The 14,680-nt window shown below is 47.2% G+C and overlaps 1 protein-coding gene across 1 annotated transcript; it reads right to left on the bottom strand.

Moving 5' to 3' along the window:
* Positions 1–3,589: 3,589 nt before the first annotated feature.
* On the bottom strand, positions 3,590–11,965 carry LOC146355942 (uncharacterized). The gene is made up of 6 exons (XM_084830824.1): positions 11,711–11,965; positions 7,673–8,187; positions 7,343–7,481; positions 6,952–7,022; positions 6,387–6,513; positions 3,590–4,871 (listed from the first exon to the last, which is right to left on the bottom strand). The coding sequence occupies exons 2-6, from the start codon at positions 8,084–8,086 to the stop codon at positions 3,667–3,669; spliced, it is 1,956 nt and encodes a 651-aa protein (XP_084686950.1). The 5' UTR covers positions 8,087–8,187; positions 11,711–11,965; the 3' UTR covers positions 3,590–3,666.
* Positions 11,966–14,680: the final 2,715 nt, after the last annotated feature.

The following is a 14,680-nucleotide window of genomic DNA, read 5'->3' as shown; positions in this document are numbered from 1 at the left end:
TTCCTTTTGTTTATAAGCAGACTCTTCCATTAGCTAAACTTGCACAGTGGCTCTTGTCAATACAGAGCTATATATTGCTTTTCTTGCCCTCTCTAAGCTTGGGCTTAGTTAAATATGCAGTTGAGGTTCTCTTCAACCACTCGGGAATGTCTACTGAAGCATAGCTGCAAGAACTGCAAGTTCCTGCTAGATTTGCCCCCTGGGCTTTATCTCCCAAACGGTATGTCTGTAAAGAGTTGCCTGTCTGGGATTTATCTCCCTTTGCTGTGCCCTTGTTTTGCCTTTAGCTGATAATGAGTTTTAAATGAGTTGCTGAGGTAATTCTATGAATAAGTAAATAATACTTATCTTCTGCTCAAACAGGTGCTTAACTCGCCTGTGTGCTGACTTTTTCTGTTTATAAGCAGACCCTTCCACTACCTAGGCCTGCACAGTGGCTCACTGCATCAAGGCTCACTGATAAGTTTCTTGTAGGAGCACTATATCTGGCTCATTATTTTTAACACTTTTGACTATTTTGTATCTCTTTGTGACAGATCTTAACCCTATAAAATGGAGAGACAAAATCCTTAGTTCACTCACATGTTCATTATTATTTTAGAGTTGAAGTCTCTGTACCAGGTTGCATCTACACTCACAACATACACAGCCAAAAATAACATCAGACAACAAAAACAATCCCAACACAGAAACCCCCAGCTGAAATGACCCAGTCAGGGTTTAAGGCCAGGAGGCAGTCCCCAAATACTGAAAACTCACATCTCCGGCCTTCCTGAAAGGATGAAGTGGAAAGGGCTGGTAAGCAACCCACAGCCACCTTCCCCATGCCCATCATTATTACTGAGTGTCCCAAAATACTTGCACACAGAATGGATTGACTAAGCCTCAAGCCCCAGAAAATAGAGTAACAAAGGTCAGAGTTACAAAGAAAAGCACTTGAGGGCTGAGATCTGGAGCACAAATATGGGTGCTCTCGCATCAGTGGTCATGTTCGCTGGTGACGTGCAGTTGTTAGGGTTGTTACAAGATGGCCGACTCATCTTTTCCTTTCACCTAAGAAGCGGTTCCATGTTCTCACACTGCCCAGGCAGTGTAGGGTTGTTCCTCCCTCCCTATTTCTTCTTCCTCCCAGTGCCCCAAACATTTTGCCAGCCCAAGTCTGCTTGAGGAGGCAGTAAGTGATCCTCCTCATTATCTTCTTCTGAAATTTTCCTCAGTGAGACATTTAAGACTTAAGAAATGGCCACCAGTTGTCTCCTCTAAACCGCAGTAAAAAGGCTTTCACAATAGATGCCAATGTCCAATAGTTGCCCCTTTGGGGGGAGAATTATTTCTTTCATTTCTATACAGCCCAATAGCCGAGGCTCTCTGGGGCAGTTCACAACAATTCATTAAAAAATACACAAACTACATTACAAACTTTGTAATAAAACATTATAATAAAAAGTGGTCTAATTTTTTTTTAGATACAAAGTTTAAAACAAATTTCAGTGCACAATTTCAGTAACAGACCTATTCAAGGCAGCAGACAAAAGTGCCCCATCATAAGCCACTAAATGCATGGCAGGAGACAGCAGTCTGAACCTGGCACCAAAAGACACTTTTGGTGGCACACAGGCCTCAGTGGGGAGATGGTTCCATAACTGAGGGCCACCACTGAAAAGACCCGCTCCCTTGTTGCCACCGTCTGAGCCTCCCTTGGAGGAGGCGCTCGGAGAGAGGCCCCAGATGTTGATCGTAGCATCTGGGTAGGTTCATGTCAGGATGGGTGTTCCATCAGGTACTGCGGTCCCGGGTCATGTAAGGCCTTACAGCTTATAACCAGCACCTTGAATCGGGTTTGGAAACATACAGGCAGCCAATTCAAGGGGGCCAGAATTGGTCTTACATGCTCAGACCACCTGGTCCCAGTTATTAATCTGACTGCCGCATTTTGCACAAGCTGCAGCTTCTGAACAGTCTTCAAGGGCAGCCCCATATAGAGTGCACTGCAGTGTTCTAACTTGGAGATGACCAGAGAATTAGATTACATAAACCAGCTTATCCCTGTCCAGATAGGGTATAGATAATGAATATTTTTCATTCATACACCCAACCCATTCTATCCCAACCAAACGTCCCACATTCCAAAGCAATCCCAAATATCTTGCAGCACAGCTGTTCGTGGAAATCTCAATATAGTGGAAAATGATTTTTTTTTCACTTATCATAGTGCAATTCAAAATCCAGGAGACGGAACTCTCATGGAAAGCAGTCACCCTAGTAACACAAAAAACTGCAGAAAGATGGTGAGGGTCCTAGAAGAGGATTCCTTCTCACAATCTCCTCCCAAGGGCTGATGTAAGCAACAAACAGGGCTGCTGTCAACACACAGAAGGATTCCTCTAGTGTTAGATTAAGACTCAGATGGCAATACAACATGCGGCATCTTTCTTGGTCCCAGGGACTCCGCCCTCCCCATCTGGATTTGGGTCTGAAAGACCGATGGAAAGTGTGGGTGCGTGGAAAGTAAGTTGTCAGAAAGCACAATTTGTGACATTGCACAACATCATCTCTGATCACAGGGCATGTCAATTAAGCTATGGGCCTTAGATTCAGTTCTCTGGCTTTGTGGAGCTTGATCCAGCCTGAGAAAGGCTTAACTCTGGTCTTAAATTAGCAGGATCAATGAATATATATTGGTTGAAGCTAAACAGATCAGAAGCAAAGGCTGCTGCCTTAACAGACATGCCCCGTGATCAGCGAGGATGTTGTGCAATGTCACAAATTGTGCTCGCTTATAACATAGCCCTCCCCACCCCAAATGCACATGCAATTTTCCATATTCTTTCAGGCCCAAATCGATGAGGGGCTCAAGTGCCTGGGAGCAGCAAAGATGCCCTATGTTATCCTGGTCCTGTGTTGCCTTATGAAGCGTCTGAGCCTTACTGTCTTGCAGGAGGCATCCTCGATGAGTCAACCCATCCCTGCTCATTGTGTACATCAGTAGCAGACCTGTACATGAAGTGTTATCTGACCTCATGAAATCACGTTTCAAAACTAAAGGAATAGGCACTGCACACAGAATCCACTAGATTTCCTCTGCAACATCAGATGCATCTGAAAACTGTGGAATGCTGGCAACATTCCAGCTTTAGAATGATTCAGAGCATGCATGACATAACTTTGAGAGCAGTCGCTACCATCGGCTTTAATGGGGCAGGAAAACTGTAATAACTTTGGACCCACTGCTTAGAACGTCACCAAGCCAATGGAAACCTCCCTTCCTTAATAAGCCAACACATGATGGATACATTTTCATTAAAATTTGGGGAAAATGATCTTTCCTTTTCAAAAACTGGAGAGTGACAATTTCTCCCCTATATTAGGAGTTTGATGCAGAGCGAGATGCTTCTTCTGACTGAAGCTCTTTTCACACTCCAAGCATTCATAATGGATTCCGACCTTTGATGAGAAGTGAGATAAGTCTTAAGACCAAACGTCTTTCCACACTCCAAACCATGATATGTTTTTTTCCCTGGGTGAAATCTTCCATGATAAGTGAGATGTATCCCCGAGTAAAGCTCTTTTCACACTCCAGGCATTTATATGGTTTCTCCCGTGTGAGTTCTTTGGTGACAACTAATATGATTCTTCTCACTGAAACTCTTTCCACATTCAAAGCATTTATATGGATTCTCCTGTGTGAGTTCTTTGATGACGAATTAGATTATGATTGCTCCTGAAGCTCTTTCCACACTCCAAACACTGATATGGCTTCTCCCCTGTATGAGTTCTTTGATGACGAGTGAGATGTGCCTTCTTACTGAAGCTTTTTCCACATTCCAAACAGTGACATGGTTTCTCCCCTGTGTGAGTTCTTTGATGACAAGTAAGATGTGTCTTCTGAATGAAGTTCTTTCCACACTCCAAACAATGATATGGTTTCTCCCCTGTGTGAGTTCTTTGATGATGAGTGAGAGTACCTTTATGACTGAACCTCTTTCCACATTCTGAACAATGATATGGTTTCTCCCCTGTGTGAGTTCTTTGATGAGAAGTGAGATATGTCTTCTGACTGAAGCTCTTCCCGCACTCCAAACAAAGATACAGTTTCTCTTTGGTATGACATCTTTGATGATATGTAAGATATATCCTCCGACTGAAGCTCTTTCCACACTCCAGGCATTTATATGGTTTCTCCCCTGTGTGAGTTCTTTGATGAGAAGTGAGATTTGTCTTCTGACTGAAGCTCTTCCCACACTCGAAACAAAGGTACGGTTTCTCTCTGGTATGAAATCTTTGATGATGAGTAAGATTTATCCTCTGACTGAAGCTCTTTCCACACTCCAAGCATTTATATGGTTTCTCCCCTGTGTGAGTTCTTTGATGTCGAGACAGAGTTATCTTCCGACTGAAGCTCTTTCCACACTCGAAGCAGTGATATGGTTTCTCCCCTGTGTGAGTCCTTTGATGTTGAGTGAGATTTTTTTTCTGACTGAAGCTTTTTGTACATTCCAAGCATTTATATGGTTTCTCCTCTGGGTGAGTTTTTTCCTGCCGAGTGAGATGGATCTTTTGTCTGAAGCTCTTCTGAAAATCCAGGCATTTGTGTGGTTTCTTCAATATGTGAATTTTGCAATGACCTTTAATGTTTGATTCAGAACTGAAAGTTTTCCTATGCATATGGAACGTATTCTTTTCCTGTCTATTAAGTATTTTTTCTTGAAGTGTGGTATCATGGTTACCATTGTCCTGAGAAGCAAAGGAATTCTTCCTTTTATTCCAATTTCCTTCCATTTTCCTTCTCTGCCGTTTCCTATTTTTACATCTGTCTTTCTTTGGTGACTTCCCACATGGTTCTCTCTTATTCTCCACCTCCCACCCGTCACCTTCCGGAATGAAAACAAGAAATTGGTAAAATCTTGAGTTATCAATAGAACCTAATTAAGCACCCTCAATTAATGTGTTCAATAAAGGGAAGAATTGAGAGTACATGCGTCATCCCTGAAGTGATCTCCCTGAGATAAGTAAATTACCAGCTCAGGTGCTCAACCCTGAATTTCCTAGACTTTCAGGCATGTTGCAACCATGAATAGCTGCAGGCTCAGCACCTCCAGTAATGAGCACCCACCCCAAATCGCCCACTTTTACGTTTGAGATGGCTCTGGCAAGGAATTATCTGAGCGCCATTGCTTTCAGCCTGGAACAGTTGTCACCACCTGGGAATCGTCCTGTAACTCTTCCTTGTACGACAGCCTTGGTTATTGGGCAGTATAGAAATGTCGTAAATAAATAAACAACTCCTTTGCAGTATTTTAATAACAGATCTGGCACCCCGTGTGCCTTTGAAGCTTTTCTGGAAACTGGAGAAAAATCCACAGTTGTGTGTCCTCAGTGGGCCGGCTTACTAGAGCGGTTCCAATCGTTGTCTTTCTACTACTATCCCCATTCCACACTACTGAAACCACCTTGGTCTCCTGGCCTATCCACGCTCTGCAGGATTCCACCTGCTCTGAAGAGCATAGCAAACCCCGGAGTTCTGTTGTGCTCAGGCAGAGAGAAGCAGATCTCTTTCCCATCCCTCCACCCCAGCTGAGGAGGATGTAATCTGGGTCTGTATGTGTGAAGAGAGACCGCAATTTGGGAGAAAGAAACTAAAGGGGAAGCAGCTGGGTTTGGGTCCTGTAGACTCGCTGCATTCTGGGGGGCCAGCTGCCTCCCTGGAGACCTCCCTTTCTGGCTTCAGTACAGCGGATGTGTCAGGCTTCTGGGGTTCCATGATGGATCAATTCTGTGTTTGTATTTGTTGCAGCTCTCAGTGTTTCCCGAAGATTTCATGACCAGATACTCATTAGTGTTTTATGTTGTGATTTTCTAGTATTTGTATTGATGCCTCACCAGTATTAGCTCCAAGTGGATATTTGTTTAATGCAACGGCAGGATTACAAATGTTTTAGTAAAAAAAATAGGCAAGTCCTGGTAGACTGGAAGAAGGGATCTGGAGGTGCTGAAATCTGCAATCGAATCCACACGGCCCCTGCAGGGGAGGCCTTCAACTCTGCCTTGAAAAGGTGCCTGTTCTGGGCCACCTTTCTCTAATCAGTATTCTGCTGCTGGTGGTTTTGGAGATTCTGAGCTGTCTTAACCTGTCTAGTGAACAAACTTGTGGTATGTTTGAGTCCTGTGTCTTTAAGCTGCCATCTTACAATGCTGATTTTCAGACAACTTAAGCTGTCTTATTTTCATTTTGAATGCTGCCTTCTGAGGCCTATGTCCTTAAAGGCAGCCTCAAAATATTAAACGTTATATAGGATACGTGGCAAAAAATGGCAATACTCCCTTCCTCATCATGACTGGATCTGGAACCGGGTATTAGAATTAAGCAGGAAGACAGGGAACCTTACCGAGAGATGCCACGATCCCATGGTTCTCCTCCATGATTTGCTTGTGCAGGGCTCTCTGGTCAGGATCCAGCAGTGCCCACTCCTCCTCCGTGAAGCACACAGCAACCTCCTCAAAAGTCACTGGACCCTGGAGGAAAAAAGAAAATGTTTCCAGACGGCTGGTCATTATAATGCAGGACTGAAACCTGCTTGCTGTGAAAACCAGTTGGGGGGGGGGGGGAGCAAGAAACGGCTGTGGCCCTATCATAGAATCATGGAATAGTAGGGCTGGAAGGGGCCCACAAGGCCATCGAGTCCAACCCCCTGCTCAATGCAGGAATCCAAGTCAGAGCATAAACCCTCCTGTCCTTCTTGTGAGCGTCCCAAGAGGCATCTGGTTAGGTACTGTGAGAAACAGGACAATGGACTAAATGGGCCTTTGGTCCCATCCAGCAGGACTCTCCTTAGGATCTTAGCTTGGCCAGAAGGAAACAGAGAGATGTGTTCTGGCCCTGGGAGGTGAGCAGGGGACGGAGGCACCCAGACTGCTCCCTTGCCTGTGTTCCCCAGTGATCCTTCCCCCTACCTGATCCGGTTCCACTCCGTCACAATGAAAAAGAGATGGCTGTGTACTTATTGCTGGGGTCATTCCAGTGCCTGTGGGATACAAAGGTGATGGGAAGACAGGTGCACAGAGACTGAGATTACAATCCTAAACTCCTCAGAAGTAAGCGCCTTGAAACACAACAGAACCTACTTCCAAGTCAAATGCATAGAATTGAACTGGAAGTGATGCGAGTCTAAGTACACCTGGCAGTTACAAGATGTCTTATCTTTAATTTGCATTTCGATAGTTTATAGTTGGGTAAAATGCATATTTCCCCATTTGGACTGTTGGCCACAAATCAAACTGTTGGATTCCATGTATAAGGGAGCGAGACCAGGTTGAAGTACAGCCACCCCAAATTAATCCTTACCCTGCAAGGCGGCAGGTCTGACACCCTCCTGCCTGAGCCCCCTTTGTGGGGGGCTCTGTCTGGTGTCTGTTGGAGCCTTCTGTGCTGCAGGGAAATCAGGTCCCATTTCTGCAAACAGACTCTGAACCTGAAACAGACTCTGCATGTGAAAGAGCAATGAAGATCCAAGAAGTGGAACAAGAAGGATTAGAAAAGGAATGAGGCAAAAATGTTGTAGGGTGGTATGGGACACCTCTCCTTGGGCAATTTCCAGAATGGGTTGGCCAAAGAGCAGAGAGTTTGAGGATATCCCCCCTCACATTCCTGACCCCCTGGATGAAATGCTCTCACCTGCTGCTCTTCCGGCCTCCTGTCCTCTGCCTGGCTCAGGAGGAAGCCTTCCGCCAGCGCCACCGCCTGGGAACTGGTCTCCGCCCCACACTCTCTCACCCAGCTCGCCATCTCCGCTGGCAGGATGGCCAGGAACTGCTCCAGGATCACCAGGTCCAGCATTTGGCTTTTCGTGTGTTGCTGGGGCTTGAGCCACTGATGGGAAAGAGTGTGGAGTTGCTTGCAAACCTCTCGGGGGCCCTTGGTCGCCTCATAGCAGAACTGCCTGAAACGCTGGAGCTGTACATCTGAGCTGACCATGTCCTCACCAATAACCGTCTGGGCCTTTGTTTCCCAGAATACTCCGATCCTCCCAGGCTTCATGGTATCAGAGTCCCTCGGTGCTTCAGTGCCAGCTGAGTCTGTCTCAACCATCTGTCATCTGTGTTCCAGAAAACCTCCAAAGGTTCTGAAGGACCTCTTCCCTCTTCCGTATCGGGGCAAAGATTGCCATAGGAGGCAGTGAGACTAAGGCTCTGTAAAGGTAGGACATGGTTCCGGTAAGCAATTAGCATATTGTGAGTGCAGGAAGAAATGTGCAGGACTCCAGCTAGCAAGCAGGTCCTGTCCCGGAAGGAAAGGCAGCCAAATGCAAAGACTTTAAGAGAACCAGAAACTTGGGGAGGGTGACCTGAGAGGCACTGACCTAGATCTTTCATTTGCTTGAGAGTCTGAAGATCTCTCATCCCCTCCCACCACACAAGTCCCTCTCTAACCATTCATCCCATGGAAAGTCCTTCCCCCTCTCGGCCTTCTCCTGAGGTCTTATCTGCTCTTCAAGGAAGCACCTCCGTGACACCCCCTCGCTGTGTCACCTGCTGCTGCCGCCATCTTCTCCCCAAGCCACCCTTAGCATAAACTAACTTCACATCGGTTCAAGTTAAGGCTGACAGTCATTTTAAGGAATCTTTGTTGATTCGTCATATGATTCTTAAAAGGCCAACACAGGATCCTGGGAAGCTGCCCCAGGCCGAGTCAGCCCCTTGGTCCATCTAGCCCAGTACTGGTGGCACTGACAGACAGCAGCTCTCCAGGGTTTCAGGCAGGAATTTTTCCAGCCCTACCTGGAGATACCAGGCATTGAACCAGGGACTTCTGCATGCAAAGCCTCTACTTCTGCCACACAGCCATGGCTCAGACAGGCCCATGTATTAATCAACCAAATTCCTTTATGCACAGAAGACAGAAATTCTGATCAACACATACATTTTCTTTAGTTTAGACAGACTGTGCTAAACATTAAATAATTAAGAAGACCCAAAATATTTTGCCCTGATTTTCTGCCTCAGCAGATGGAGCCTGCATTCCTAAGTAACATAGCTGGGAGCTCCCTCACTGGAAAAGAGCAAGCATTCTCACAGGACAGCATCCTCCATCCCAGGAGACCACAGGTTTTGTACCCCACAGAAACTGGGATTCACCGCTTGTGCTCTCTTAAGATTTGCTTTTTCCCTGTTCAGGATTTTTTTTGTTGTGTTGTTTATTTGGTCAGTCGCTTCCGACTCTTCATGACTTCATGGACCAGCCCACGCCAGAGCTTCCTGTCGGCCATCGTCACCCCCAGCTACTCCAAGGTCGAGTCCGTCACCTCCAGAATATCATCCATCCATCTTGTCCTTGGTCGGCCCCTCTTCCTTTTGCCTTCCACTTTCCCTAGCATCAGCATCTTCTCCAGGGTATCCTGTCTTCTCATTATGTGGCCAAAGTACTTCAGTTTTGCCTTTAATATCCTTCCCTCAAGTGAGCAGTCTGGCTTTGTTTCCTGGAGTATGGACTGGTTTGATCTTCTTGCAGTCCAAGGCACTCTCAGAATTTTCCTCCAACACCACTGTTCAAAAGCATCTATCTTCCTTCGCTCAGCCTTCCTTATGGTCCAGCTCTCGCAGCCATAGGTTACTACAGGGAATACCATTGCTTTAACTATGCGGACCTTTGTTGTCAGTGTGATGTCTCTGCTCTTAACTATTTTATCAAGTTTTGTCATTGCTGTCCTCCCAAGAAGTAAACGTCTTCTGATTTCCTGGCTGCAGTCAGCATCTGCATCTTTGTGCCTAGAAAGACAAAGTCTGTCACTGCCTCCACGTTTTCTCCCTCTATTTGCCAGTTATCAATCAAGCTGGTTGCCATAATCTTGGTTTTTTTGAGGTTTAACTGCAACCCAGCTTTTGCACTTTCTTCTTTCACCTTCGGCATGAGGTTCCTCAGCTCCTCCTCGCTTTCAGCCATCAAAGTGGTATCCTCTGTATATCGGAGATTGTTAATGTTTCTTCCAGCGATTTTAACTCCAGCCTTGGCTTCATCAAGCCCAGCACGTCGCATGATGTGTTCTGCGTACAGGTTGAATAGATAGGGTGAGAGTATACCCTTTTTCGTTCTGTATCATTCCTCCTCCCCATTTATATATTCATTATTATCAGCCTTCAGCTCCTTCTCGAAAGGACTCCCCTCCAGCTGCCTCCAGTGGCGTTCTGCCTGTTACCAGTGCGAATTCCTCGTCAGTGAGGTCTTTCTTGCAATAGGAAGCACCTTCCGCTTACACAGGAATGCTGCCACCAGGACCTCTAGGCTCAGGTCCAACACTTTTTACTTTGTCCTCAAGCAGTGAGGACACACTGGCTTGATGATAACCTGTACTATTTCTGTTATTACCTTAACCCTCATGTAGCCAAGAATGGAAGGCGTAAGATTTCATGTAATAAACTTTTATTATTTCCAGCATTAAGATGGTAAACAGCAAGTAAGTAACTTTTACGGCTTCTGTCTGTGCATATCCTCTTGTACACTTGAGTACCAGTCATTCATTCTCTCTCTCTCTCTCTCTCTCTCTGTGTCAGCAAATTCTCTTCAATTTAACTCTTCACAGTTGTTGCTGTTGTTCAGTCGTGTCCGACTCTTCGTGACCCCAGGGACCATAGCACGCTAGGCCTTCCTGTCCTCCGCTCTCTCCCGGAGCGTGCTCAAGTCCATATTCATTGCACTGCCGTCCCCTTCTCATTTTGCCTTCAGTCTTTCCCAGCATCAGTCAGCAAATTCTCTTCAATTTAACTCTTCACAGACCCCACACAAATCCCATCTCCCACAAACACTCTCTCTGTTCCAACCCCTATCTGACTCACACAGGGACAGCACCAAGCTTATATACCACCCATGCTCCCCCCACAGCCGCCATTCAGCCAATCATCTCACATATGCAAATACAATTCCTCCTGTCACTCATCCCACTCTCACCCTAGACATACTCCCCACAAACACATAGAGTTAGAACATCTAGAACCACAGACTCGTTGCAGGTACGTGTATTACACCTCCCCTCTTAAGACCGCATCTAGGGGTGGCCGGAGACCATCTGCTGCCTTCAGCAAACGCCGCCACGAGCACCTGCCCCTCCGCCCGGCCCCGAAATGTCAGCCAGAAAGCGAAGCACCTGCTTCCCGCTCGGGGCTCCCCGGATCAGCCGCCCACGGGAGGGCCGGCCCGGGCGGGGCCCTCGTCTCCCTCCGCCCAGGTTTGTTTGCTGCTGTCAGAAGAGGCCCAGGGCAGCGTCTCAGCCCCACGCAGAACTGCCTGGGGACCCACACCTGCGCGGGGGGGGGGCCCGTCCGATTAGCGGGGGAAGAATCATAGGACCACGGAATGGTAGGGTTGGAAGGGGCCTACGAGGCCATCGGGTCCAGCCCCCGCTCAGCGGGATTCGGGCCGGTGCAGAGCAGCTCCCTCAGCGGATGAAGGAGATAACTGGCTCCGCGCAGCAGCGCCCTCGACGTCCTCCCTCCCGCTCGCCACATCGAGGGCGCCGCCTGGGATGCTGAACGGAGGAAGGGCGCAGCTCCCTGGAGGGGGGTCCCAAGGGGGTCAGCCGCAGGGGTGAGCGCATCCAGCCTCCCCCCGCCCCGAGCGCAGACCCGCCCCGACACGCTGGGGTTGAAGTAGGGCATCCCCGCCCCACCTCCCCCCGCCCCCAGGAGCCCCTCCCCGGCTGCACAAGGCGGGGGGTCTCACCTGCCCCCAGCCAGGAGGCTCCGAAGCCGCACCGGAGGACGCGCCAAGTCCGCCCCCCTCTGCCGGGGGAAGGCGGGGCAGGAAGCGCCTTTCGGGGGGAGGCGCCTTTCGGGGGGAGGCGCCCCCTGCCCTCCAGGAATCTCCTCCCTCCCTCCCACCCAGCCCTCGGGGGGCCACGCGGCGAGACCCTGCCTCTGCGCGCGGGACCAGGGCGCATCCCGCGGGGCACCGCGCTGCTTCGGCGGCGGCTTCCCCTCTCTGCTCGGGGCGTCGTTTCTGCTCGCCGGGCGCGGCTGCTCCGTCAGCAGGGCGAGTTTCGCTTTCGCTGGCAAAACAGCCCCCCGTCCTGGCCAGGAGGCTCACAAGGCCTCGGGAGCGCCACGTGCCCGCTCGCAAGCCCGGCCCGCGCAGCCCTGCGCGGCTGCCCCGGCAAGCGTGTGCAGCAGCCTTCTGCAGGCCTCCCGTCACGGCTGAGCGGCGCCCTGTCGCGGGGGCCGCTGTGTTCCGGGCTTGGCGTGGGGCTCAGCTTGACGTTTCTACGCGGCCGTTATCGGGCGCTGCATTTTTACCTTTCAACCTGGCTTGCGGTTTTCGTGTGGACTACCTGGGAGGATATCATAACATGCAGTTGATAAGTCAATGAGAAATAAATCAGTTGTCTCAAAATGCACATAGTTATGTTTTAGCCTGGGAGAACCTATGTATCCCATTTCAAGCATACCTCCCTGGGTTGATAACATTCTGAGTTTATGGCTATTTCTCATGACATAAAACCATTGTGACCTGCTTGATTCACGGTGCGTTTTTTTTTTTTTTAAATTATAAGCAATTAAAGTAAAATATGCTTCACAACATAACCTCATATAGGTGCAGTGAAAGTTGTTCCACCATGAATTCAAACAATGCCTCTCCAGAATTTACATTTTGCATTCGGAGAACATCTTCCCCTAGAGTTCTTAGTACCATTTGCTATGAAAGGAAACGACTTAATACATTTGTCACAAGTTTCAATCCCTCTTGTTCTCATTTTATGCGTTAATTTCTCTGAGACTGCCGACACCCACACCTGTTGCATCCACCTCCCAGTTTTCCAGTGAGCTCATTACTCCAAGCACACGCCCACAACCTCAGCCACGTGGCACTCAGTGCAATACACGCGATAGCCCCCACTCTGCTACTGCCTTTCCACCTTCAGAAGCATTTTAAAAATTGCTCTTATTGGTTTTGTTTACCTGGAGGGAGATACTAGGAAAAACTAATTGTTTCCTAGGATATGGTGGGGAATGTATTAATATTTGCTGATATTTATAGTTGTTTATTTACACTCAGGATGAGAAGGATGGAAAGAGTTGACTGCCCTGGCCTCCTCGCCTTGCTGCTAGCCCCGCACGGTGCTTAACTCATCCGGGTGCCGACGCTTTGTCGCTTTGTCACGGGGGCTCCTCGCGTTTGGAAAGCTGGCTCGCTCGCAAGCCTGCCTTTTCACACAGCTCTGGCTAGCTCGGCCAACTGCTGATGCAGCCAATCTGATTAGGGGGCCGTTTGAAAAGCAAGGAAGGCGCTGAAATATGAACACTAGCTTTCAGTGCGTGGGAATGTAGGTCAATCGAGGGAATGGAGATTTTCTACTTAGGGGGGAAGACAATCGTCAATGGGTCATTGGAGGGGACAAGGGAAAACGGGTAGGTGATTTGGGAAGGCACGGACGTCAGGGTGCAAGGGGCTGAGGTGCTGACACTGGATGTCTGATTTAGGGAGGAATGTGGTTTGCAGAGGCCTAGTCCTTTTTGTCTGTTTTTTAAAGTTAAATGATAAGGCGAGCTCTCAGACATAGGATGAGTCTATTTCTGAGCTCTAAGGTCTTACGTCGAGCCCAAACTGAAGCTAGCCTCCATTCTTTTTGTTTATTTTTTCTTTTTTTCATTAGCTCTTTCTATTTCTATTTTTACAGTGCTGACAACAGTATATAAAAGAATACAAACAAATAATAAGACCAAGTATTATCAACAATTTAAACAATAGAGAATATAATCAGATTTATCAATAAAACCAACAAATATCACGAGGTTCCCAATAACACAAGAGGCTGCACATTCTCCTGATTCTTGTTACACCAGTACATTACAAATAAGGACTACTTTTCGATAAATTATTATTTTGTTGTCTTCCCTGTCTAACCCTTACTATGTTAGTTAACCATATATATTATTTCCCATACTTCGATAATCCAATCATCAAGTGTGGGGGCTTTCAGTTTCTCCCGTGTGAGTTCTTTGATGACATCTAAGATGATTCTTCTCACTGAAACTCTTTCCACATTCAACGCATTTATAGGGATTCTCCCCTGTGTGAGTTCTTTGATGAGAAGCGAGAAGTGTTTTCTGAGTGAAGCTTTTTTTCACACACCAAGTATTTATATGGCTTCTCCCCTGTATGTGTTCTTTGATGATAAGTAAGATGTGTTACATAGCACAACAGATCTCCATCTTGGCACAATTCACTTCGCCTCACAGCTGCAGCAGAGGCTTTTTCCCCATAATCAAATCAATATTCTGGTATGATTAGACTTTCAGCCTTTTCCTGGAAAGCCTGTAGATTTTCTTTTAAATACTCAACAGGTAAAAACACTTTAGAACTGAACCTAGAAAAATTAAAGACAGCATAATAATAACAAAAGACATTGAGGGCCAATTAATGGTAAAGTTTGACCTTTGATTTCAGTATCAGGTCCTCTGCTCCAGTTCAAACTCTCTTTAAAAAAAATGCATGCAGAAGTATTAGACAATACAACGGACTCAATATTATTTAACTTAATTGCTTCCTTTTCCCAACAAACCTGATAGCTTACTGCATAGAAAAGGCCAGCGGTAACCTGATTAATTTGAAATGGTCCCGTTGTTCATAGCACTCATGAGTTCCTCTCCACAATCTAAATATCTTGGCATTTGTTGTATCTGAAATATATGTTTT

The sequence above is a fragment of the Heloderma suspectum genome, chromosome 2 (assembly GCF_057233095.1).
Source record: "Heloderma suspectum isolate Gila_16-S chromosome 2, 16-S_ref, whole genome shotgun sequence".
Taxonomy (NCBI): domain Eukaryota; kingdom Metazoa; phylum Chordata; class Lepidosauria; order Squamata; family Helodermatidae; genus Heloderma; species Heloderma suspectum.
The sequence above is the reverse complement of the archived record's forward strand: the minus strand, read 5'-3'. Positions and strand labels throughout refer to the sequence as shown.